At 41.8% G+C, this 25217-nt stretch overlaps 1 protein-coding gene across 3 annotated transcripts in view; it reads right to left on the bottom strand.

Moving 5' to 3' along the window:
* Positions 1-25217, bottom strand: part of WWP2 (WW domain containing E3 ubiquitin protein ligase 2) — a 156115-nt gene that overhangs the window by 39479 nt on the left and 91419 nt on the right. For all 3 annotated transcript variants that reach the window (XM_039222183.1, XM_039222199.1, XM_039222189.1), the window contains exons 7-8: positions 18499-18626; positions 6813-7020 (exon numbers count right to left, since the gene is read on the bottom strand). In XM_039222183.1, coding sequence (XP_039078114.1) covers positions 6813-7020; positions 18499-18626 — 336 coding nt within the window. The remainder of the gene's footprint in view (positions 1-6812; positions 7021-18498; positions 18627-25217) is intronic.

Genomic DNA, 25217 nt, shown 5'->3' with positions numbered 1-25217 from the left:
TTATTTCTATAATAGATATGGACTCATTGACAATAACATTATATGGGGTGCCTGGGAGGCTCAGTTGGTTGAACATCTGACTCTTGACTTCGGCTTAGGTCATGATCATTCATGGGTTCGAGTCCTGCATCGGGCTCTGTGCTGGCAGCGTGGATTCTTTCTCTTTCTCCCTCTCTGTGCCCCTCCCCTACTCGCATGCTCTCTGTCTTTCAAATAAATAAATAAACATTAAAAAAAATTTTTTAAGAAAACTGCATTATAGATAATATTAACTTGCTCAGATATTTATAATATATTGGGTGGAAAAATCAAGCTAACAAATAACATGCATCATATAATCAAATTTTTGTTTAAAAATGATATAAATATGCTATTTTTCATTAAATTAAAATACCATCAATTATATGATTTAACGTATCACTAAGAGAGAAAAGAATACTGCCAATTAAGCTTGTAAATTACATCTTGATTTTAAAGTTTAAATGTGAAATAACAGGGGCGCCTGGGTGGCTTAGTCGGTTAAGCGTCCGACTTTCGCTTAGGTCATGATCTCGCGGTTTGTGGGTTCGAGCCCCGCGTCGGGCTCTGTGCTGACTGCCAGCTCAGAGCCTGGAGCCTGCTTCAGTCTGTGACTCCCTCTCTCTCTGACCCTCCGCTGCTCACGCTGTCTCTCTCTCTCCTAGAAATAAATAAAAATATTTAAAAAAAATAAATAAATAAATGTGAAATAACAAGCATATCGAAATCAACAAAATGCAGAGGGTGTATGTGTGTAACATTTTTGCAACGTCAGCATAAGGAAGAATTTTAGGCAAGATACAAATGGCACGCAAAGATTAACAAACTTCGCCACTTTAAATTTTGAACTCCTGTACAACCAAAGATAACGTTATAAAATGCAAAGACAAGCGACAAACTGGAAGAAAATATCTGCAATGCACAAAATTAAAAAGCAATTCGTATCCAGCTTATATTAAGAAACCCTACAGATTAAAGGAAAAAAACAAACAGCAAAATAGAAGGACGGACAAAAATATATGAATAGGCAACTCACAAAAAAGGAAACCAAAGAACCAAATAAAAATATGTGAAAAGAGGTTCAATCTCAGTGGTAATCAAGGGCATTCAAACCACAGAGATCCCATTCACACACATTAAGCTGGCCAAGACGAAAAAAGAAAAACCAAAAAAATCTCACAATATCAAGTTTTAGCAGGAATGCTTCTTATGTGTGCTCATGGGGATGTGAGAATTGGTGAGCAATTTGGTAGTATCTACTAAAATTGAAGATCTCCAACCCCTACAATGACATTCCAGGTCCAGCACATGCTTTAAAAGAACAGACACGCAGACAAAAAGACATGCAAAGAAAAACTCCATTGTAGCATTGCTTATAATTGTGAAGAGATAACAATATAAAATATAAAAATATGTATTTATTAATGTTATATTATTAAATTTACAAATGGAAGATATAAATTATGTATAAAATAATATACTGTTAAATACATTAAAATAATACAGATGTTTATATATCTATATACATTTTTATGTTATCTTTATGTATGATATAAAGTATAAATAAATGTGAATTATACATAAAATGTTATCGATTCATGCAACAGAATACTTTGTAGCACTTTCAATAAATGTACCAAGTTCCACTTTATCTCTGTATACAAGGAATGGAATCAGGAAGAGGTTCACAGAGATTTTCCTCTGTATTTGTAATGTCTTTATCAAGAGGTTAAGGAAAAGGATAGTCTGCATACATATAGAATGATGCTAAAATGTGATACAACTGGGTGGTGAGTCCATAGGTATTTCTTACATTACGCTCCGTTCTTCTCTGCATGCTTAAAATATTTTATGATAAAAAAATAAATTTTAAAAGCACAAACTGCAAGATGACCAGATTTTGGTAGACATGTTTTTATGTGTATGTGTCTGTATATGTGGTCCTGTGCATGTTGCTTAAAAGGTCTCCCATTTTGCAAATGAGGATAAAAGCAGCTACCACACAGAGCGTTGTGAAGACTGCACCAAATAATCCATGGGCAAAACTTAGCATTCCCCTACACACTATAAACACCGAACACATGTTAGCTATTACTAACGGTCAGGAAAAAAAATACATAGCCTGCAAAACACCAATGGTTAAATCTGAGCGTTTGTGATTGTTGTCCTTTCTTCTCCATTTTCTTTTTCTACTTAGAAAGAATCTTTTTTAGTTTTAAATGCTACTGAGAATGTGAAATCATTTACCTCGTCATTAACAAACACTTCTTACTCTGTCTCCCTAGAAGCCAGGTCCTGTGCTGGGAGCTGGGGATACAAAGATGGACAGAACAAACCCTGCTCTTGAGGAACTCTCCAGAAAGTGTAGTAAAAACAGATATTCGTAACTACACATGAAGAGATACAAAGAATAGCGTGGGAATGTCTCACGGGCCAGTCTCAGACAACAGAAGAGTCTTTGGAAATAAGGTTTTCCTTCTGAGATGATGAGGAAGAAGCCAGAAGCGTGCGCTATTCAGCATGACCTAAGCATGTAGTAATCGTTGCACAGCTAAAAACTAAATCCTATTCAGCAAAAAGGCATCGAGTCTCAGTATAATCCTTTAATCTGGTGCTACTCAAAGCACAGTCCGTGGCCCAAACTGTTAATGTTTAGCAAAAAAATGTAGAGAAGTTTCCAAGCATTTAGAAACTTTTGTACCAATGTGGCATTGCCACACTGTCTAAATTTATGTGATCAGTGGATAAGTAGAGAACAAAAGTATAAGCATTCTTAACAGATTGAAAATGAGAAAATAAAACAAAAACCGGCGGGGCAAAAACTGGTTCTTCACAGACAGTGTAAGAAGTACCGTTTTAAAACTCCTCGGGTTTAGCTAGTGCCAAAAATGAGTTTGGAATGAAATGTAATGGCAGCGGCTGGTTTATAACTTAGCAGAGAAGCTCCAAATTCCAACGTCTCTTAAAGTTCTCTACAAACAAAACATCCGAGAACTCTAAGCAGATTGTCATCCTTGATAGTGTCTGAAGGAGCACCAGGAGAAAAGGACCTTTGGGTCTCCGTAAGTGGGTGTGGGGCAGGGGAGATGGCAAACCCAAAAGATCTAGAAAACACCCCTCCTCAATTAATTCTACTTTGAGGCAGGAAACAGACAGGCCAGCCAATGACTGCGGGAGAAAAAGGATGGTGTGAAATGGCAGTGCTGAGGTCAGTCGGCAGTCCAAACACAACGGCCTCCCTTATGTAAGAAACCACAGCAGAGCGCAGGCTGCCAGAGTAAAATAATGTGCCTCTGTGTGCGAGGCACTGAGCGAGCTGCAGAGCCCAGGACGCACTTGGAGTTTATCTAAGCCATGTACACACGGTCTGTTAATGAGCATTTGGTTCCCAAAGTGGGCTCGGTGCTGATAAAAAACAGATGCAGGGCCAGCTGATCAAAGTGGCCTCACTCCCCACTGCCCACTGCCTGGACCACTATCTCACCATGTCTCCTGAGCATTCCTGGCACCCCCTTCTTTAATACACATTTGCAACCTGAAAACGCCACACCCTTTCAGTTGGCTTCTTTCATGCTAATTAAATTTAAAAGTACAGAGGGCTGCAGGGTTTGGGCGCAGGGAAAGAGAAAACGGACAAGGGGTGCTCTGTTTGTGGGCTTCTGCAGCCCAGCCTTCAGTAGCCTTCAGTCCTTCAAACACGCAGACGTGTGGAGCCTCTTTAAGACCAGAGTCGCAACTACTGCAAACTTCACAAAGACGCGGCAGCAACCAGGAAGAAAGGCCCTTAGGATCCCCAAGTGAACCTTGCTCAATGGCGGTTGAGAAGATGAAGTCGGGAAGAGACAGTTGGCCGGATGCCTTGATAAAGCAGGGCTGCGTGGCTCAGAAATGCCTTAGCAAAGAGGATACACGCCCCGCCATAGCTCCCAGGGCACTAGGACACCTAGTGAGCAGGGAAGAGCAGCCCCCACCCTGTGAGACACATAGTTCAACCCAAAGCCAGTCAAACTCAGTGGATGACAGCCTTCCACTCTTGCCTCTGGGAAGGAAATGCAATATCCCTGTCACAGTTGCTATTTGAGGCATCAAAGAAGCAGAATGCATTCAAGCAGGTGGAGGGGGAAAAAGAAGATGGCATTTAAATTTAGTCATTACAAATACGTCTGGGGGGCCTACTTTGTGTCAGGCTCCTGTCATCCTGACATTTACAGCCCGGAAGGGCAGAGAGATGTGAAACAAGCAAGTACACTTTGTGAAAAGAGTTACGGTAGACAGGGCAGTTCAACCTTGTCTACCAGGGATCAAGGAAGGATTCCCAGGGGAAGTGCTGACTGATTAATGGAAAAAACATGGTGAGTAAGTTTTAGGAAAGAACGACCTGCATGGTGAAGGGTCCTAAGTCCAGAGAAAAGGAGCTACATCTGTCAAACTAACCTGAGTTATTAAGGCTGGAGCTTAGAGAGCAAGGCAGAGAGAGGCTTCCATGGAAGGTCCGAAGGGTAGGGGGCGTCATATGGTGTGGGGCTTTTGAGGCCTGATTAAGGATTTGAGAATTTATCCCCAGAGACAGTAGGCAGCTGGGGTAGCATTCTCAGTGTGAAATGTATTGCTCAGAGTTTAATTTAAAAAGGTTAAAATTGGTCTCCTGACTCCTAAAGCCAAGATACCAGAAGTAAAGGAATAACCGCTCTTGTCAGGAGCTCCTGAAGTTGTAAAGAAGCTGAGGTGCTGATGGGAGGTCTGTGACGCGGAAGGTCACTGCCAGAGACACGTCCTCTCTGACTTGCCATCGCGGGGCAGTGAACCAGAAACACGCCGTCCTCGCGCCACACACTCAGCAGTCCTGGTGGCAATCTCCAATCTCCAGGGCCTGAGGCAGCCTGCAGAGTTCTGCGCTCCCCTGGTCCTAGGGACGGGCGCCTTAGGACGGAAAACTGGGTCTCAATACCCTTCTCTGGACCGTCATACGCTTCCCGCACATGGGACCCACACACGGATCTCCTCACATTCCTTCTAAATGCCCGAAAGAAAAGATAGTGTTCAACTCTACCTCAGAAAAGTGTTTCGGCCTCTGAGAAGGGTGGGGGTGGGGAATCGGCTTCCCTGCGCTGCTCCATCTGCCAAACTCAGAATAAAGAGTGTTTTCAGAGCCTGGAGTTTTCCAGCTGCCTGGAAACAGGAAGAGCCCAATCCCAGAGAACAGTAACCCTCACACACACCCTACATAAAGACATGTTGAGCCATTAGCCCTAATTGCCTGTGACTGACACAGGAGTGAAGCCGGCCTTCCAGGCATTTGCTCAGCGGAAAGAAAACAAACAGCTCACAGGGGACACGGGTAGCCATTTTCCCTCCTTTCTGGCCAAAATGATTCTGCTCTGTTCCCCCCAAATTACAGCATACAGATTTGAAATTACAAACCAAACAAAGGTCTTTCTAGTATCCTTTACCACATACAAAAGAGAAAATAAATCTCTGTAGGGAGGAGTTGGACACAAGCAATTGGTTATTAATCTTCTCGCAAAATCAAAAACTTCACAAAAACTTTTCAGAGGCACCTCTCAATACCCCAATTCTCTCCAGGTTTGAGATATTAGGAACTATTTGTAATACTTTTCATTTATGCATCATAATTTATTAAGAACTATGTTAGGTAGTGTGCCAAATGCTAAGGATATGATACGTACGTCTTGAAAATCACATCTGCCTTTAGATTTACGATTTTTGTTTCTAATAATTAGGTTTTCTAAAGAGGTTTAAGAACACACGGCATATTATACGTCAAGTTAGAGACCTTGCATTCTTCCCCTTTCCCTTATGAATTAATTACAAGGGTTCAGAGGCCCCACCTACATACCACGGCCACCACCATGGCCGCCGCCACCGCCACCACGGCCACTACCACCACCACCACCGCCGGCCAGACCACAGTGACTATGGTGATACAAATGCTGGTTTCCTTAGTACCAAACGGAAAACCAGGATGGACACTGGGGCCACACCAGAACTGGCCCTGACTGTGACTGGTAGTTGCTGAGATACGACTTCATTTCCCAGTTCAGATTGATTCCCTTCCTTTACGGCTCCTTCACAGCCAATTCAAAAATATTCACCAGGTGGAAATCCTCCATTGGGTGAGTGCTTCACACATGCCCTTAACTTCCCAGAGAGATAGGAATGATTACTAACGCTCCCTTACAGAGACAGTGAGCCATGTGAGCAAGGTCACATACGGTCCGGTGGGGATGTGAAGCCACATCGATTTGATTCTCAGGTCCATGCCTTAATCTCTATTTGCTACCTAGCCAAACTAGAACTTCCCTTTGGCTTAGTGGGGCCAGGGTCTTTATCACCTAAACTAAAGGATGGCAAGAAAACTAGCAGTCCATGTTAACATCAGCCTCGACTCTAGGAGTAACACAGAGTAATATTCAGAGCCTAAAGCCCTTTATAGACTATTAAGATAAAGAGAGAAAAGCTGTTTTCTAAGCAGGATCTAGGCGAACACCCTCCAAAGACTAAGGAAGGCAAAATGAGCTCCTTGTTCCATAAAAGCCACACTTTTTTCCAAGTCATGGTATAAGGTAGCATTGATTCTGCCCCAGATGATTTAGATTCTTTTTAAGATTTATGGAAACCAAGCAGGTCTTCCACACCTCCCTCGCGCCTATGCATGGCAGCCTCCCCAGAGAACAAGAGCCACTAGGTAATAAATAACCACGTTGTTTCTGTCCCGGTGAAGGAGCCTCACATTTGAGTGGGGGAAGTGCTGTCGTGGCTGGAAGGCTACTCACCCGGCCGGCAGAGCATCGAGGGCCTGAGCAGCCGCCGGGAGCTGCTGTGTGCCTGAGGTGCTGGGCTCCTCGCCTTCTGCCGGTGTGGCTGGAGCAGGGAGAGTCACTGCAGTGGGGTTCGGGGTCACACTCGACACGGCAGCCGGCGAGGGCGTCACACCAACAGAGGGCTCTTCGGGATTGGTGGCTGCAGCGGGTTCATCGTTCACTGGAAGTAAAGAAATCATACTCGAGAGATCAACTCAGACTTGTGTTCACATTTACTAGATTTTTCACTTAAAGTGATAACATGGTACCTTATCATTTTACCACGCATGTATCTGGTGACAGCAAAAAGTTTTGCAAAACATAACTTTGGAAATTAGAGCAAGTCAGTAATGACCTGTCCCCACTCTCTCCCACCCCCGCAAAAAAAAAAAAAAAAAAAAATTGGGAGATGGATCTGAAATAAATATATTAAATGTTATCTCTTTTTTATACTTTATTGAATTTTTCTAACATATTATGATCACATACTGCAATAAAATAGTAACAGGAAGCAGGAGGGTAACAGGGAGGTGTGTTGGTGCTAAATGAAGCAAGGCCAATGCCACGTTTATAGGGTCATATACTTTCTTTAAACTTGTCATTTATCTGCTGGGCACAAATAGTAACTTCCTTCAAAAAACTCTCTATACTCACAGAAGCCAAAAACTTCCAACAATGTGTTTGTTCTTTCAAAGACTCATGCTCAAAGTAGGGAACAAAGATGAATACTACAGATGAAAAAGATGGGCTCCAAAGATAAGTGACTTGTCTTCAAGGTAACAATAGACAAAGAGACAGAAGTCAAATAAGCCTGTTCTGAGTCTCCTTATTTCTCCATTTCTTTATTTCTTTGATGATCACTCATATTCACAAGGACCCCAAGACAATGCAATATCCTCTCACTCAAAAAAGGATCAAAGTTTCTGAAGAATTCTGTGAAAATGAATAAGGCATAAGCAGAGAAATTTCTGTATGTGATTGTGCATATGCACATTTATACTAGAATTTCATAGGAAAACTTCTTAGTTGTGATTTCAGCTCATCTGCCTAATTCAAAAATTCTCCTTGCAGTTTCAAATGCAACAAACATACTGTCTATATTCTTCTTACACACATCTTCTGACAGGAGCTTGCTACAGAGCCATTCCATTGTTGAGACCTGAGGCAGGTTTTTCTTATGTTAAGTTAAGCCTATACCCTTAGCTGGTCTTAGTCCCCATTCCAACGCAATGCAGACTAAGCACCCTACCTGGCCACCCCGTTTCTCATCCACCTTCTCTGGTTAGAAGGCCTGCTCCTTCTTTCATGTTTCTAGGCCCTTCCCTTCTTATCACCTGGCTGCTTTCTCCTAGGTATCTTCTTCTACTGTCTCTCCTCAATAATGACAGCAGGAACTGAACATAATAAATCAGCTACCATCAGAGCAATGGAGTCAGCTTTCTAATACAAGTGGTATTGGTTAACTTGTACAGAACACCAGTGTGTACCAGGGAAAGTGCAAAGCATTTTGGATTCTCTTATGTCAGCCTCACACATAGCCCTACACATTAGGTACAATTAATATCCCATTTTACAGTTGTGAAAATTAAGGCTCAAAAGAGGTTAAATAACCTGCTGAGGTTGAGGGGTGCCTAATTCACACCCCTACCACCTGCCTCCAGAGTCTGAACTACTCATTTACCATGCTCTACTTCTCCCTCTGGGCACACTGGAACAACTCTGAGGCAAGCATATAATCCTCTTGGCTAACCTGAGACTGGTAAAATTTCTTCACATGATGTGATGGCCGCTTGATGTTAAGAGCCTAGGGACTACTTGTGATCAATTCATCTGCTTTCTCCCCAGTGTATGAAATACTACCCAGCACATCAACTAAATTAGTTGTTTAATAAACGACTCCATCTCATGCAACTGGTGTTTCCCCAAAACAAATGCAAGACTTCGTACTTGTAGTCCTATTCTATCTTAGGCAAATTAGTAAAACACAACAGATGACAATTCTCTTTATGCAAATCTATAAATTTTACTCAATTCCAATACCAAAAAAATCACATTTTTGAGAACTAAATAAATTCACTCTAAAAGTTATATGAAAAACTAAATGCAGAGAACAGCCATGAAAATTCTAAGGAAGAGTGTTGTGGAGGAGTTAATACTTCTCTAAAGTATTAACAGAACATCAGGCCACAACGATTAAAACAACGTGGTGCTGACACACGAATAAGCAGATGGTGATGAAATTAATAAGGAAGTTCAGAAACAGAATGAAGTACAGATAGGAATGTAGTATATGACAATCTTGGCATTTTAAATGACTACAGTAAAGAGATTATTCAGTAAACATTGCTGTGACGACTGGGTAATATAATGGGGGAAAATGAGTTTTATCCCTACCTTACTCATTACATGAAAATAAGTTCCAGATGAATTCAAAATTTTGACGTAAGAAATGAAAATAAAGAGGAACTAAAGAAAACAGAGGAGGTTATTTTATTTCAAAGTATAAAAGACTTGTTGAAGTATCACACAAAATCAAGAAGATGTAAAAGATGAATGAATTCAACTACATGAAAGGTTTTTTTAATTTAAATGGCAAAAAAAAAAATCACAAGCAAAATCAAAATAAAAGAAAAACAAATTACGGAAAATCATTACCAACCTATATTATAGACTAATGGCTAATTTCTTTTATATGAAAAGAACCTCTACAAATCAATGAGAAAAAGATCAAAAACATGCATAGACACTTGAGAGTAAAGGAAATACAAATTAGCCCTAAACATAATCTCAATTATGAGACGACAAATGTAATTACAGACTATGATGACATACTATTTAATCTATCAGATTGGTAAGAGCAAAAATAGTTAATCACACACTCAAAAGGGTATAAGAATTAGCATTTCCACCTATCACTGGTAGGAGGAGAAATTATAGAACATTTCTGGAGAACAGTTGGCAATATTGAAAGAATTTAATTTCTTTATTATCTAATTTTGAGAGAGAGGGGAAGACACAGAATCTGAAGCCAGCTCCAGGCCCTGAGTTGTGAGCACAGAGCCCGACACGGGGCTCAAACTGGGGAATGGTGAGATCATGACCTGAGCCAAAGTCGGTCGCTTAACCAACTGAGCCACCCAGGTGCCCCCAGCAATATTGAGATTAAATGCATTCATAGAGAGGTGGGGGGAGGGAAGTGGGGATGGGTGTGGAGGACAGAAGTGGGGGAGGCCTGTAGATGAAATTAAAATAGCCATGAGCCAGGGCACCTGGGTGGCTCAGTTGGTTAAGCGTCTGACTTCGGCTCAAGTCATGATCTCATGGTTCGTGGGTTCAAGCTCTGTGTCGGGCTCTGTGCTGACAGCTAGCTCAGAGCCTGGAGCCTGTTTCAGATTGTGTCTCCCTCTCTCTCTGACCCTCCCCTGCTCACAGTGTTTCTCTCTCTCAGAAATAAATAAAAAAACATTAAAAAAAAATAATAAAATAGCCATGAGCCAATAATATTTTAAGATGGGTATTAAGTTCATTATATTATTTTTACTTTTATAAACTCAATGTTTGTGACACAAATGGACTTTCATACCTCCATCAGGAGGCACAGAACACCTGGTTGTCACCTTTTGGCAATGTTAGCAGCCATTAGGTGATTATTACTGACATCCAGAAATTGGCTGCAGGCTGAAAAACAGTCATATTCTAATTCTATCATTGCCTGTAAGAGAAACTCCCCCCCATGAACTCTTTGGCTACCTTGAGGTTCAGTTTGTAAAGAAAAGGCAGAAGAAACTGAGTCTTTCCTTTTACTCACTGGTTTTCAGAATAATGAACTGATTTCCTCACCTCCTTCAGAAATGAACAGTGAAATTCTGTTTTGTGTAAAAATCATTCATTATGAACTCTTGGATTTAAATATATTTAAAATATTTCAATCCACTGTGATTCTTCCTCTTTTTTGATACTAAAATTGTCCCCATCTCTGATTAGTGTTAGCAGGGGAGGAGAGAGGCGAAGCTCTTCAAGTTTGCTTCAGATTCTATTCAAACATTTCTTTCTTTTTTTTTTTTTATGCAAACATTTCTAAGATAATTATTAAATGTGAAGGTGTGGAACAGCATATATATTGTGCCAACGTGTGTGTGTGTGTGTGTGTGTGTGTGTGTGTTTTCAAAAAATATATGTGCGTATACTTGTACAGTCAAGAAATAGCTTTCAAAGACTCCTTAGGAACACAACAGTGACTGCCTCTGGGGAGGAAACTGGAGGCTAAGAGACTGGAACAGGAAGGGCACTTTACAGTGTTTTAGCTGCCATACTTTTAAAATTCTCAGAATGTACATGTACTACCTGTTAAAAATAATTATTATGAAACTGTTGACCAGGAAAAGAACAAAAGGAGAGGCCCATTTTCCATACCAGTGGAAAAGACCCTCTAATCTAGTTAAGAAGGTTCCCACCAGGGGGCCTGGGTGGCTCAATGAGTTAAGCGGTTAAGCACTGGCTCATGATCTCACGGTTCATGGGATCACCGTTGGACTGTGCTGACAGTGCAAAGCCTGCTTGGGATTTTTTCTTGCCCTCTCTCTTGGCTTCTCTCTTCCTCTCAAAATAAATAAATAAATAAATAAATAAATAAATAAATAAATAAATAAATAAACATTAAAAAAAATAAGGAAATCCATTTCAAAAAAACAAAAAAAGAGGGAGGAGGGGAGTTCCCACTAGGAACTCATTTCAGCCCCCCTTCCTGGAGACCCTCTCCACTATTTAGGCCAGAGAGACCCCCTTTACAGATTCCACAGCACCTGTGGGCCCAGCTGCTCAGCCACAGGGCCCTGTGACATCTGCTGTGCTGGCACTTAGCACAGTGTCTTTAGCTCCTTTTTAAAAAAGAGATTATAGGAGTGCCTGGGTGGCTCAGTCGGTTAAGCGTCCAACTTCCGCTCAGGTTATGATCTCCGGGTTCGTGGGTTCGAGCCCCACATCGGGCTCTGTGCTGACAGCTAGCTCAGAGCCTGGAGCCTGTTTCAGATTCTGTATCTTTCTCTCTCTCTGACCCTCCCCTGCTCATGCTGTCTCTCTCTCAGAAATAAATAAAACATTAAAAAAATTAAAATAAATTAAAACATTAAAAAAATTAAAATAAATAAAATAAAAAGACATTATAGGCTAGAGGCCTTATTTTATAATTCTTTACACCATCCATGGTGCTTAGCAAAATGGCGTTTCACAAATATTTGTTCACTAAATACTTCCTGGAATAAATCTAATAATCTAGGGAAAGAAATCTCAAATAAAACCACCCGATATTTATATAACACTAATAACTGCAAAGCAGTTTCGTTTCTTTTCATTTTTATTTTGGAATAATTTTAGACTTCTAGAAAAGTTGCAAAGAGAAGGGAAGCAAAAATAATATAAAAACAGGCAGGGGGACAAAACATAAGAGACTCTCAAATATAGAGAACAAACAGAGGGTTGCTGGAGGGGTTGTGGGAGCGGGGATGGGCTAAATGGGTCAGGGGAATTAAGGTAGACAATTGTTGGGATGAGCATAGGGTGTTACATATAGGGAATGAATCACTGGAATCTACTGAAATCATTGTTGTACTATATGCTGACTAACTTGGATGTAAATTAAAAAATACATTTAAAAAAAGAATATGTAAGTTGTCAAAAGACAAAGTTGGAAAGATAGTACAAAGATAGCAGTATTAGGGAAAACTGAGTCAAGGGCAAACTATCTTATATAAGCATAGCACATTTGTCAAAGCTAAAAAATGAATATCAGTACATTACTATCAATTAAATTTAAGATTTTATTTGGATTCTCCAGCTTCTCCACTAATGTCCTTTTTCTACTGCAACAGCCAATCCAGGATCCTATAGTGCCTTTAGTAAATTTAGTTTCATTAGCTCATTTATCTGCCCAATAGCTCTGTGAGGAAGATACTATTCCCATTTTATTTAAGACAAAACTGAAGCTCACAGAGGTTCCACCCAGCCAGTGCCATGCAGTTAGCAAACAGCAAAACCAATTTTCAAATCCAGAACACCATGACGAAAGAATGAGTGGCAGAGACACGGGAGGAGAAATGAAGATTGCTTTGATGGCTTTCCTGTACCAAAACAACAGGGTAAATGGGGTAAGTAGGTAAAATGGCAGTTGAATGGCCTCTGGTTTCTGCAACGAGGAGTATTTCACAAGGTTCCCTCTGTGATGTTGGTTAAACATTCTAACTTTATGAATTAGATATTCATTCAGGGCTGAGACTACTCTAGTTACAGTTAGCCAAAAAAAGATCAGGATTTGTAAATTCTTGTTCTTAATCCCAGACATGCTGCCAGCTCACTGTGTTCCAAGATCTTCAGGTGTGTGTAGAGTAGTGCGGGCTCTTGTTATACAAAGCCCCCACACCCAGGCATGGCAAAGGCAACTACCAACAATGGAAACTTTTTAAACTGAAATTCGCTCATAATATATGATGCACAGTAAAGCAGTCATTATCTCGTGTCCATGAAACACAAGCAATGGATCTCCAAGGCAATGGACCACCCAGTTCTTCATAAGAGCAACCAAGGGGCGCCTGGGTGGCTCATTTAGTTAAGTGTCCAACTTCAGTTCAGGTCATAATCTCATGGTTCGTGAGTTTGAGTCCCACATCAGGCTCTGTGCTGACAGCTCAGAGCCTGGAGCCTGCTTTGGATTCTGTGTCTCCCTCTCTCTTTGCCCCTCCCCTGCTTGCACTCTGTCTCTCTCTCTCTCTAAACTTAAACATTATTAAAAAAAAAAAAAAAAAAGAGCAACCCAAACTAGAAAAATCTTTCATAATTAGCATCACATACAGTAGGTGAGGCTTATAGAAAGAAAAACAACTATATTAGATGTAAAAGAAGAAAAATTAGATGAAAAACAAGAGAAACTTGTAAATGGACAAAGCCATACCATGTTACCTGATGGGAAAATTCAGTCCCTTCCTGGCTAATATATAGATTCATCCAATTTCCAATTACATACCACCACGCTTCTAAGAACTCAAAGTCTGAAATTTGTTTTGAAAATGTACAAACTACCAAAGAATATCAAGGAGAAAAAGTTATAGGGCAGGACTAGCCCTTCAAGACATCAGAAAAACATGGGGTGCCTGGGTGGCTCCGTCGGTTAAGCATCTGACTTTGGCTCAGGTCATGATCTCATGATCTCATGTTATATGAGTTCGAGTCCCACTTTGGGTGAATTTATATAACCCCTGCTTCAGGTAAAGCATGAGCCCCACTTTGAGTGAACCCCACTGAGCGTTCTCTCTCTGCCCCTTATTCACTTTCTCTCGCTCTCAAAAAAGATGCTCAGGTATAATTATTTTTTAATTTTCTATCTCCTTTTCTACAAAAGCCACAGAAAACGAGAGAAAAATGTAAAAGCATATATGCATATAATCATAACAGATAAAACTTATACCTAAGTACTGTATATACATTAAGATAGCTGTTACAAAAAAAATCAGGAAACAAGTGTTGGCAACGATATGGAAAAACTGAACACTCATTCACTGCTAGAGGAAATGTAAAATGGTGCATCAAATAGTTTGAGGACTGCTCAAGAAGATACACAGAATTATCATACATAAAACCCACCGACTCTACTAGGTTTATGGCCAAAAGAATTGAAAGCAGGGACTCAAACAGATACATGTACAACCATATTCACAAAGCATTATTCAATATTATTCAAACTAGCCAAAGGGTGAGCACAATCCATAGGTCCATCAACAGCTGAATGGATAAATAAAATCTGATATTCACATATGGTGGAATGTTATTCAGCCTTAAAAAGGAATGAGATTCTGATAAATGGCTGCAACATGGATGAATCTGGAAAACATGCCAAGTGAAATAAGCCAGAGACAAAAGGCCAAATTATTCCACTTCTATGAGGTACCTAGAATAAGCAAACTTCTAGAGACAGTAGAAGAGAGGTTACCAAGGTCTGGGGCTAGAAGGCAGATAGGGAGGAAGAAATTACTGTTTAAAAGGTACAGAGTTTCAAGGGCTCCTGGGTGGCTGGGTAGGTTAAGCAGCTAACTCTGGATTTCGGCTCAGGTCATGTTCACACAATTCGTGAGGATCAAGCCCACACAGCTTGGGATTCTCTCGCTCTCCTTTTCCCTCTGCCCCTCCCCCTCATTCTCATGTTTTCTCTCTCTCAAAATAAATAAGCAATAGATAGATAGATAGATAGATAGATAGATAGATAGATAGATAGATGGTACAGTTTCAGTCTGAGAAGATGAAAAAGTTCTAGAAGTGCAGAGTGGTGGTGATAGTTGCACACCATTGAGATGTAATTAATGCCACTAAATTACACACTTCAAATGGTTTAATGGTTATATATATTCTGTCACAATTACTTAAAAAAACTTGTATCTAGAATATATAAATCTCTAAAATAAATTTCCAAATCTCAAAAAAAAAAAATGTCATAAAAAAAATCACACAAGTGGAAAGAAACAGTCGAAACATTAAAAACATGCCATTAGTTCCAACAATGAAGTGACACTTAACAGCTACTAGCAAAATGATAAGCCAGTATTTATAAGGTTTCAGAAAAAAAATAAACCTCATATACCATCTAATGGAAAATTCATACTGCTTTGGAATATATGATTGCTTTAATCCCTTTGGAAGGCAATCTGTAACACATCTGATCTCATTTTTAAAAATTTGTATCCTTTGACCCAAGAACTTTATTCAGGAAGAAACAAAGCTGTGTGCTAAGCCATTTGCATTAGGATTTTGTTTTATAACACAGAAATACATAAAAATTGAAGAATGGGTAAGTGAATATTAATTGTGAAGTAGTATGAGGCCACTAAAAAAATAAATAAACAAGACAACAGATACATAGAAGCTTGTATAAAAAATAAGAGAATGAAAAAAAATCCCACATATCCATGTTCCATAACTATCATTGTATGAAAGTATTCACCAAGAAAAAAGCTAACCTGGACTGAGGGTCTCAGGCACTCTACATGTTTTATAGAATTTATTCCTTATAACAACTTTCTGAGATAAATACTCTTGTCCTAATTTTATTGATGAGAAAACAAGGCCCATCACTGACCGTGGCCAGTGTGACTCCAAACCTCATGTGCATGGAAATCACATTTAAGAGAGGAATAAGAAATGTAATTTTCTGGGCTAAAGTTTTCAATAAAAAGTTACAAAGTCAATCACGGCACACGAGTCTAAATGACGCACTATACCATCCGTCTACTTCTCAAATACACCACTTCTAAACCTTGGTAATATTATATTTATACAGACAGGCTGCCATTCATTTTCATTTTATAAAAATGGATACTTTACAGTTGTGACAACATGAAAAAACCACCTGGAACTCGGTTCTGCTTTTGCCCCAAATGTCTTTTTCATGCATAACTGCAGAGCATAGCCAGAAAGGCTTGCTAAATCAATCTTGTGTGTCTGTGGAAATATTTCCTGGAGGCACAGCTCACTACCACCACCATTTTGGAACCGGTCCTCACAGCTCTAAGAGCAGCATACTGAAGGATGAAGATGTCCTCATTCATGGTCTCAAACTCCCTTCTTGCCTTGTGCTGCCAAAGAGCGGGGCTTCTGTCTGCTCCCCAAAGGAAGGGGATGATCTTTCTGTACCCCTTGGATAGACATGAAAGAGCCTACAATGTCCAGCCTGGCTGTGAGGCAGAGCCGAACCGTCATCACAGCAGAAAGGAGCAAGACAAGACGGAGGCCGAGGCCTTAGATTTTTAACGGGCAGAAATCCCCAAAATACAATGACTGTCCTTCACAGACGGGTTCTGGGCACAGTCCGGGCATTCAGATCCACCACCATAAAACATGCCCGATGCAGCCTGGGGTTAGAGACATTTGGCTTTCTGAGGACACGGCTGGCACCTGCCTCGTCTGCTGAAACATAATGTTCCAGGAGATAAGGATAATATGCAAAGGTACCTAAAAATAAATGTAGGGGAAACACAGACCTCTTGTACTATCCAAGGAGAGTGACTCAAAGACCATCACCATATAAAGTCAATTTACCAATAGTTTTTTATAAGAAAAGCAGAGATGGCTGAGGGAAACCAGTATCAAGGAATATAGGCCCCTGAAAACCCAAGTGGTTGGTAGCCTGGCCACAGCCTCCAGCAAACAAGTGGTTCTAAAAACCCCAGTTCCCTGTCCCCATTTGTAAGGGCTGGCCCTCCACCACAAGCAACGTCTTTCTCTATGGGAAGCACATTTACTGGTGCTCACGGAGCTGTATCGGTTTTCTCGAACACAGTCCACAGCCACCACCTCGCCACCTCCTTCACACAGACTGGAGGCCAGGACCCCCGTGGCTGCTACGACTGGCTGCTCCTGTACTCAGATATGATGGCTGGCACCAGGGCACCGGGAGGCTAGATGGCAGCTGCCTGCACTCCTCACCTCCAGCTCGTCCTTGTCCTCAAGGCTCAGGGTGAGCCAGCTAACTCGATCTCCTCAAGCAGGTCCCAAACTCCAGGAAGTAAGTCAGGCCACCACAGATGCACTGAGCCCAGGACAGGCCACTGTCCTGCAGTCCGGTGCAGATAACGGTATAACTAAGCACCATAAACCATCAGGGGCTCTGCAGTCTGCATCTATGAGAAAGTCACTAGAAAGCAACAGCTAACCAGTTTCTCCTACTCAGCACGCTGGTCTCGCAAAGAGGAGTAACAATACCACGGTAAGGCTATGTGAAGAGGCTTCTGCTCTAGCTCTCTGTCCTTTGGGCCACACCTCTGCTATCAGAAGCATCTACAAAATTCGATGTCGCATACTGATTTAAACACCTGCATTTCCCCCATCTACACTTTACTGAAGCAAGCATCCAAGTCCATTCCCAACTGCTTCAAATTAAGACAAATTAGCAAATGACGGGCCATCACTAAAGATTTGACAACCTTCAAGACATTTAGAAAAATGAGCTTCTTTTTCCTTTCTAATTCAACATCGTCCTGATGAGACAGAAGGAAAGCATGACCAAAAAAGACCGATTTGTTCTGAAATTGGTCTTTCCCTTCCCAGTAGAATCAAGAGCAGAAAAGTTCTCTGTGGACACGGAAGGGGCGCCTATTCTCAAATGGGACAAACACTGTCACTGGAACAGCCACAGGATGCGCCCACCCCCCCAATCCCGTGGTATCTGGCTTTGCCCCTAGTCAGCATCCCAACCCACCCACCAGGGCTGCCATCTTCTCAAACCCAGCTCTGGGCAACAATACTCAGTCTCCTTTCTCCCTGGTCTAATCATTTCCTTAAATTACAGAAATAAAAAATGTATCATACAGATATAAGATACCCCCTGCCCCCAATACTAACAAGAAATGAATTTAAAAAATTCATTTTTTTATTTTTGAGCAGAGGAATATTTTAGAAGAGTGTAGTCATATGGAGAATAACCTTGATAATAAACAGAATACGCCAGAGACAAAAGAAGATGGGCCAATGGAAAGGGTGATGGGTTCAAGTTCATTTCAGTACTGGAGTCTTCTCTCACCCACCCTACATCCTGACACAGCAGGCAGAGTCCTGACTCCATGTGAGCACAAGTTAGAAGCCACAGCTTTCGTCCGGGCTGGTATTTTGTGCTGTCACTCACCTGTGCCATTGGCCAAGCCATTGTGGGTTGGGTTCTTGACGGGCTGGCGGTGCCGGTTGCTAGTGCCGGGGCTTTGCTCACCGGCTGCTGTGGTTGCTCTGGCTGAACCACCTGAATGTCTGTGCGGCCTGGAAATTCAAAGTAGAAAGCAGACAGACATAAGTCACTGTGAAAAAGACAGCAGTATGTCCCATCTAAGTCACTTCATTCCCTCTCTCGCTATTTATTGGAAATAAGACCTTTAATAGCCCCTCTGGTCTTTGACTCAACAGTGGCTGGCTCCAAACAGAGAGAACCAGGTAAGGCTCCTTCTTGGTAATAGCCCAGAAGGCAACTTTGGGTAAATTTTTCCACTTGAAGTAAACAAATCCAGAGTGAATTGCCCCCACATTTCAAATAACTGGCAAAATATCCTGTGACCATCATATTATTTTTATTGGGCTCAAATGTAAGAAATAAACAAGAATCACTGGACAGGCTACAGATGACATTTCTCCCATTAGGCAGAAAGAGCCCAGAACTTATCCAAATCCATTTTCTCTATAGCTAGAAACATACTGCCTTTGGGGAAAGAAATCAAGAGGCACTAGACAGTCTTGGCCAATGCATAGGTTGACGTGTTTTATGTAGAAAAGATGGCTCCGTGGTCCAGCCAAATAAATGAGGAGCAATGCATAAAGGGGTCTCTATCACATGGAGAACAGTGGGGTCCAGGAGCAGAGAATCTGACAACTTCAGAACAACAGACCGTAGGCAGTATGTGTTCTCACGATCCTGCTGTAGCCTGACTTTGTTCACGGAGTGAAAATACCTAAGCCTCCCTGCCCTTCAGTCCAGCTGTTTCGTCAAAGGAGATTATTCTACTACCTAGTCATTGTCTACTAGTTTTCAACAGTGAGAGCATTTAAATATTACCCACGGGAGAAAGACCAATCTATCCCATGTGACATGGGGCAGTGAGAATACTATCAACAATCAAAGGAATAATTACTATACAGGTATATAATATGTGCTGAGCCTGAACATTATGTAACAGATATCCTGATGTACGGTGCACTTTACATATTTTCTCTCATTTAACAGGGGAAGGAGCTTACTATTATTATGCCTATTTTGTAGATAAGAAAAAAGACAGAGCAAGTAAGCAATGGAGCAAGAGTCAAATCCAAACAGTCTAAGGTCAAGAGTCCATGCTCTTTGTTTGGAAGCTGGGGGTGCGAAGCCTGGACGTGGACTGAATCCTTCCCAGGCTATTCTTTCACTGGCCACTCGGCCAAGAGAAAGATGAAGAACGGTAATGAAAAGGTCCCCTATTGGGCTGGAAGGTTCCATAGCCACCAGAGCACCTCTGCTGGTGAGACTCCCCCCCTCCCATGCAGTGTGTTGGGACAAGCCTGCGGCACAACAAACTTGGAGGTTCCTAGGGGAATAAAAAAGTGCCCCCACCAACCAGCTTCTCTAGCACAAGAAGCAGACTTTTTCCAACAAGCCAAAATATCAATAGTGATTTAAAAATATGTATTAATAGTGATTATCTTTGACTGTTGTGAATATGAATTCCCTTAGCTTTTCCTTTTATGCTTTTCTAGTTTTCTTCATTGAGTTTATATACCTTTGAGTAAGGGGGAAAAAAAGTCTTTTCTTGGACCAAAACTAGAAGCATGGAAGGAAGGAAGGATGGAAAGGAGGAAGGAAGGAAAGAAGAAACCTCGCAGACCTAGGAGTTCATACCTAAAGACTACATGGCAGTTAAATTGGAGAGAGAGGGCACAAATGAGCTATGGAAATAAGGATTTAATTTGGACTCTCTTTTTCCGTCTTATTTTTCCCTGAGCTAATTTCATAAATCAAAAGCTGTCAACCACACCTCAGTCAAGAAAAATATTTCAAACTCTCCACATCACGGGAAGAAATGTCAGTACTGAGCATTTTACCACAAGTGCTTATCGAAAGCAGAAAGCGTACAGGTTAGTACCAAAGGGAGAGGTGGTCTTCAGTCACTGGCGAATGTGTGTAGATGTGTTTAAGGCAGAGAGCTCGAGAGAGATAAAACTAGTTAACAGAAAGTTTATTTCTGCCAAGAATCCCCTTAAAAGGACAAAAAAGCCTCTCTGATTTGGTACTCACAGCCCACAGCAGAGGGCTGTATCGCTCAAGAAGCAGCAGGCTGTGTGGGCAGCATAGAAAATGCAACCTCAGTCCTGTCACACACACAGGCTACAACAAGCCCATGATCACTTCCAGTCGAGGGCTCCTTGTCTCTCGGCGAAGCAGCTGGGCATGACGGCAAGGGTGGGCCCCATTCACTCCCCCTGGCTCCTCCCTCCCTTCCCCGAAAGGGCATGCGGTCAGAGTTGAGAGAGAACAGTTTCAGAAATGTTTAACCACTAATGATAGCAGCTTGCCCTCAATGATGGGCTGCAGCAGGGCTGGGATTAGCCTGGAAACCAGGGGCAGCTGGGACCACTTGGCGTGAATTGCTGCCTCCCTGGCCACAGCTCACTGCCACCCCCGCCCTCCCCCACCAACACACACACACGCAAACATACTCTTCTCCCCTCCCCTCAACACACACACACACCCTTCCCTCCTCCCCTCAACACATGTACACACATACCCTTCACCCCTCCTATGAACACACACACACACCCTTCCTCCCTCCCCTCAACACACATGTACACACACACCTATTGCCCAGATTCTTCTCTTGCCCCAAATCTTGGGTTTCTACCTTTTTCATCTTGAATTACCTTTAATAGAAGAGTCTCAGAAGGAAGAGAAGGTTTCAATATTTAAGAAAATCTTTCCTTCAGCACTTTCCTCTCTTGGAGGACTCACTCAGCCCTTACAAGATGGGACTGTGTCGTGATTAAAAGCTGGGCCAAACGCTGAAACCACACACCATAAGCCAAAATAGTATCAGGACAAAAGCGGGATGACGGGTTGGAGATGAGCTGGCCCCTACCACAGGCAGCCTGGCTTCAACTCTGCCAGTGACTTCAACTTTGGCCTGATCCTGCCATCATTTTGAGGCCAAGTGCGCAGCAGGGGTCGGATGGGGGGTCGTGCAGCCCCTGCGGTAGTCAGAAGAGGATGGAACAGCAAAACTCCACAAATGGTTTCAAGTCACTTAGTTACAGAGATTCGGTTCTCTTCACAACATGCCCTTCTCAGAATGTTGGTACCTAAGTTCCTCTCTCAGAAACTGAGGCTTCTCTAAGAAATCCAGTCAGGGTCAGGGCCCTGGAAATCTGTCTCCACACTCCTGGAAGCAGATGTGTGGCACATGAGGTCCCCCAGACAGGGCTCTGGGCTGTCCCTTGGCACTCAAGCTTTGCCATTCACAGAGTTGGCCTCAGTCCTCAGCTGCACCCTGAGAGCCACAGCCTTGGTTGCTTTGGGACATCTTGTATCGCCTTTCATGAGGTCCACTGAATAGCAATCAATTATTATTTTCTTTTTTTTTTTAAGTTTTATTTATTTTGAGAGGAAAAGCACACACACACATGCACTCAAGCAGGGGAGGAGCAGAGAGAGAGGGAGAGAGAGGATCCTAAACAGGCTCTGCACCATCTGCATGGAACCACACATGGGGCTCGATCCCACGAACAGCAAGATCATGACCTGAGTCAAAATCAACAGTAGAATGCTCAACCTACTAAGCCACCCAGGTGCTCCTCAATTATTACTTTCTGAGCACTAGGCCCTGTTCTAGGGCTAGCAACAAACCAGAAAGGGTCCCTGGAGCTTCTGGATCAGCGAAGACAGGGAGATGTGGGCAGAGTGGCATGCCTGGAAAGGGCACGGAAGCTCGGCACTTTTCCCCCACGCCCCGCCCTATGCATCACTTCCATCTGGCTGTCGATTCATATCCTTTATCATATTCTTTAGTAAACTGGTGAGCATTAAAAAAAACAAAAAACAAAAACAGAAAGAGTCCCTGATCTCAAGGAGCTTACATCCTAGTAGAAACGCAGTGATTTGTAATTTTGCTCAGACACAAACTTGCATCACACCCTGCAATGCTGACATGTGAGGGCCACTTGGCCAGTGGGTGAGCCTGGCTGACAAGCCAGCACTGTCACTCCAGTGCAGCTTTGTTGACTGTCATCACAAAAGCAATCGTCTATGTGGAGTACTTAAATAAAACTGTTTCTTTGTTTAAAAAAACAAGGTTGCCCTAGAATTGGTAACATGAGTGAAAACGAAATGAAGAGTCCAAAAAAGTGATGGCTTACACACCAGAACACAAAATTTTTGGCCAAGTTAAAAGTGGAACTCAAAATTTGGTGGTGGCTCACAATTTGAGATTAATAAGTCTATCATATCCTTCACGTGGAAATGGATTTTTAAAAACCATTGGTGGCTTCATCAAAATTCAACATTTCTGCTCTTCTAAAAACACCGTCCAGAAAACAAAAAGACAATCCAGAGACTGGGGGAAAATATGTGCAAAATACATATCTGATAAAGGACTTAGATCAACAATATGTAAAGAACTCTCAAAACTCAGTGACAACAAACCAATATAAAAAATAATCAAAAGATTTTAACAAACGTTTCACCAGAGATGACCTACAAATCGCAAAAAACGCACATGAAAGATGTTCAACATCATTAGTCATTAGGGAAATATGGATTAAAATCACAATGAGATACCATCACATGTATGTCAGAATGGACACTAAACAAACAAAAACCTGCCAGTAAAAAGTGCTGAAGAGGGTGGACGCAAGCAAACTGAAACTCTCAAACACTGCCGGAGGGAATCCAACATGGTACAGCCACTTTAGAAAATGGCTGGGCAGTTTCTCATAAAGTTAAATAATGAATTTAGCATACAAACCACAATCCTACACCTAGGTATTTACCCAAAGGAGAGGAAAATACGCATTTCCCCAAAACCTCTAGGCAAATGTTTATAGTGACTTTATTCATTATTTCCAAAATTGTGAACAATCCAAAGTCCTTCAACTAGTGAATCGACAGACTGTGGTACACCCATACAAGGGAATACTACTTAGCAAATAAAAGCAAACAAACTACTCATACATGAAACAACATGGATCTATTGCAAATGAACTACACTTACCAGAAGATGGACTTAAAAGGCTACAGTACATCATTCCATTTTTTTAACATTTGGGAAGAAGCAAGGCAAACAGTAGGCAAAGAAAACAGATTTGGTGTCTGGCAGTGGCTGGAGGTAGTAGGAGAGGCTGATAAAAGGCACGAGGGAACTTTTCAGGGAGATAAAACTGTGTACATCTTGAGTGCAGTAGTGGTTACCAGACTATATGCTTTTTAAAAATGTTTTTTTAATGTTTTATTTATTTCTGAGAAAGAGAGACAGTGTGAGCAGGGGAGGGTCAGAGAGAGAGGGAGACACAGAATCCGAAACAGGCTCCAGGCTCTGAGCTGCCAGCACAGAGCCCGACACGGGGCTTGAACCCATGAACGGTGAGATCATGACCTGAGCTGAAGTTGGACACTTAACTGACTGAGCCACCCAGGTGCCCCTATATGCTTTTGTCAAAATCCACAGAACTGTATACTGCAAAGGATGAGTTATATCATGTGCAAATTATACCTCAGTAAACCTAACATAATAAATTTTTAAAAATTAATCTGCATATTTTAGCCACTGTAAAAACAGTTCATCACATGAGAAAAAATAAAAGTGAGCAAAAGTTTTATTTATTTTAAAAAAATTTTTTTACGTTTATTTATCTTTGAGAGACAGAGAGAAACTGAGCACGAACGGGGGAGGGGCAGAGAGAGGAGACACAGAATCTGAATCAGGCTCCTGGCTCTGAACTGTCAGCACAGAGCCTAACGCAGGACTCGAACCCATGAACCGTGAGATCATGACCTGAGCCGAAGTCAGATGCTCAACTGACTGGGCTACCCAGGCACCCCGCAAAAGTTTTAAAAGATAAGTAACTATAGTGTGAGGATATGTTCAAACCCTCACCACCCCCCCCCAAAAAAAAAAAAAACACAGAAAGCAAGAATCTTAGTAAGAAAGTACTTTAGGTGACAGTCAGGACTCTCCAAACACTCTATATTAATAAATGTGAAGATTCTTCAAAGTATAGGGACACATCTCTCCCAAATGTCAAGATTTCCTGGCTGACCAAGTGCCAAGCATAATTTTCTATCTTGGTAAAAGAGGTCCAGGATACAAAAGAGAGGCTCTTTGACCTCCAATTCAGGCCCATTAGTATTTGAGCTCCACACAAGAGAAGTTTTAGGGTATAACAACTAATAGTGAGTTTACCTCCATTTAAAAAAACATAAATCAAGAGGCGCCTAGGTGGCTCAGTCAGTTAAGTGTCTAACTTTGGCTCTGGTTATGATCTCTAAGTCTGTGAGTTCGAGCCCCGAGTTGGGCTCTGTGCTGACAGCTCAGAGCCTGGAGCCTGCTTCAGATTCTGTGTCTCCCTCCCTCTCTCTCTCTCTCTTTCTCTCTGCCCCTCTCCTGCTCATGCTCTGCCTCTCTCACTCTCTCAAAAATAAAGGAACATGAAAAAAATTTGTAATAAATAAATCAAAAAAACAACGTAGAAGTTAAAAGCACCTAATAAACCCTTCTCACATTCCAATCCAATGAATCGATATGTGCCTGGATGACTTGACCCAAGAGGGTAGCTGTTCGGCCCCTCCTCCAAGGCCTCTTAACTGGGCATTGTCTTTTAATAGCAGCGTGGAAACAAAAC

The sequence above is a fragment of the Hyaena hyaena genome, unplaced genomic scaffold (assembly GCF_003009895.1).
Source record: "Hyaena hyaena isolate Hyena2069 unplaced genomic scaffold, ASM300989v1 scaffold_18, whole genome shotgun sequence".
Taxonomy (NCBI): Eukaryota; Metazoa; Chordata; class Mammalia; order Carnivora; family Hyaenidae; genus Hyaena; species Hyaena hyaena.
Note: the sequence above shows the minus strand (reverse complement) of the source record. Positions and strands in the feature narration are given on the sequence as shown.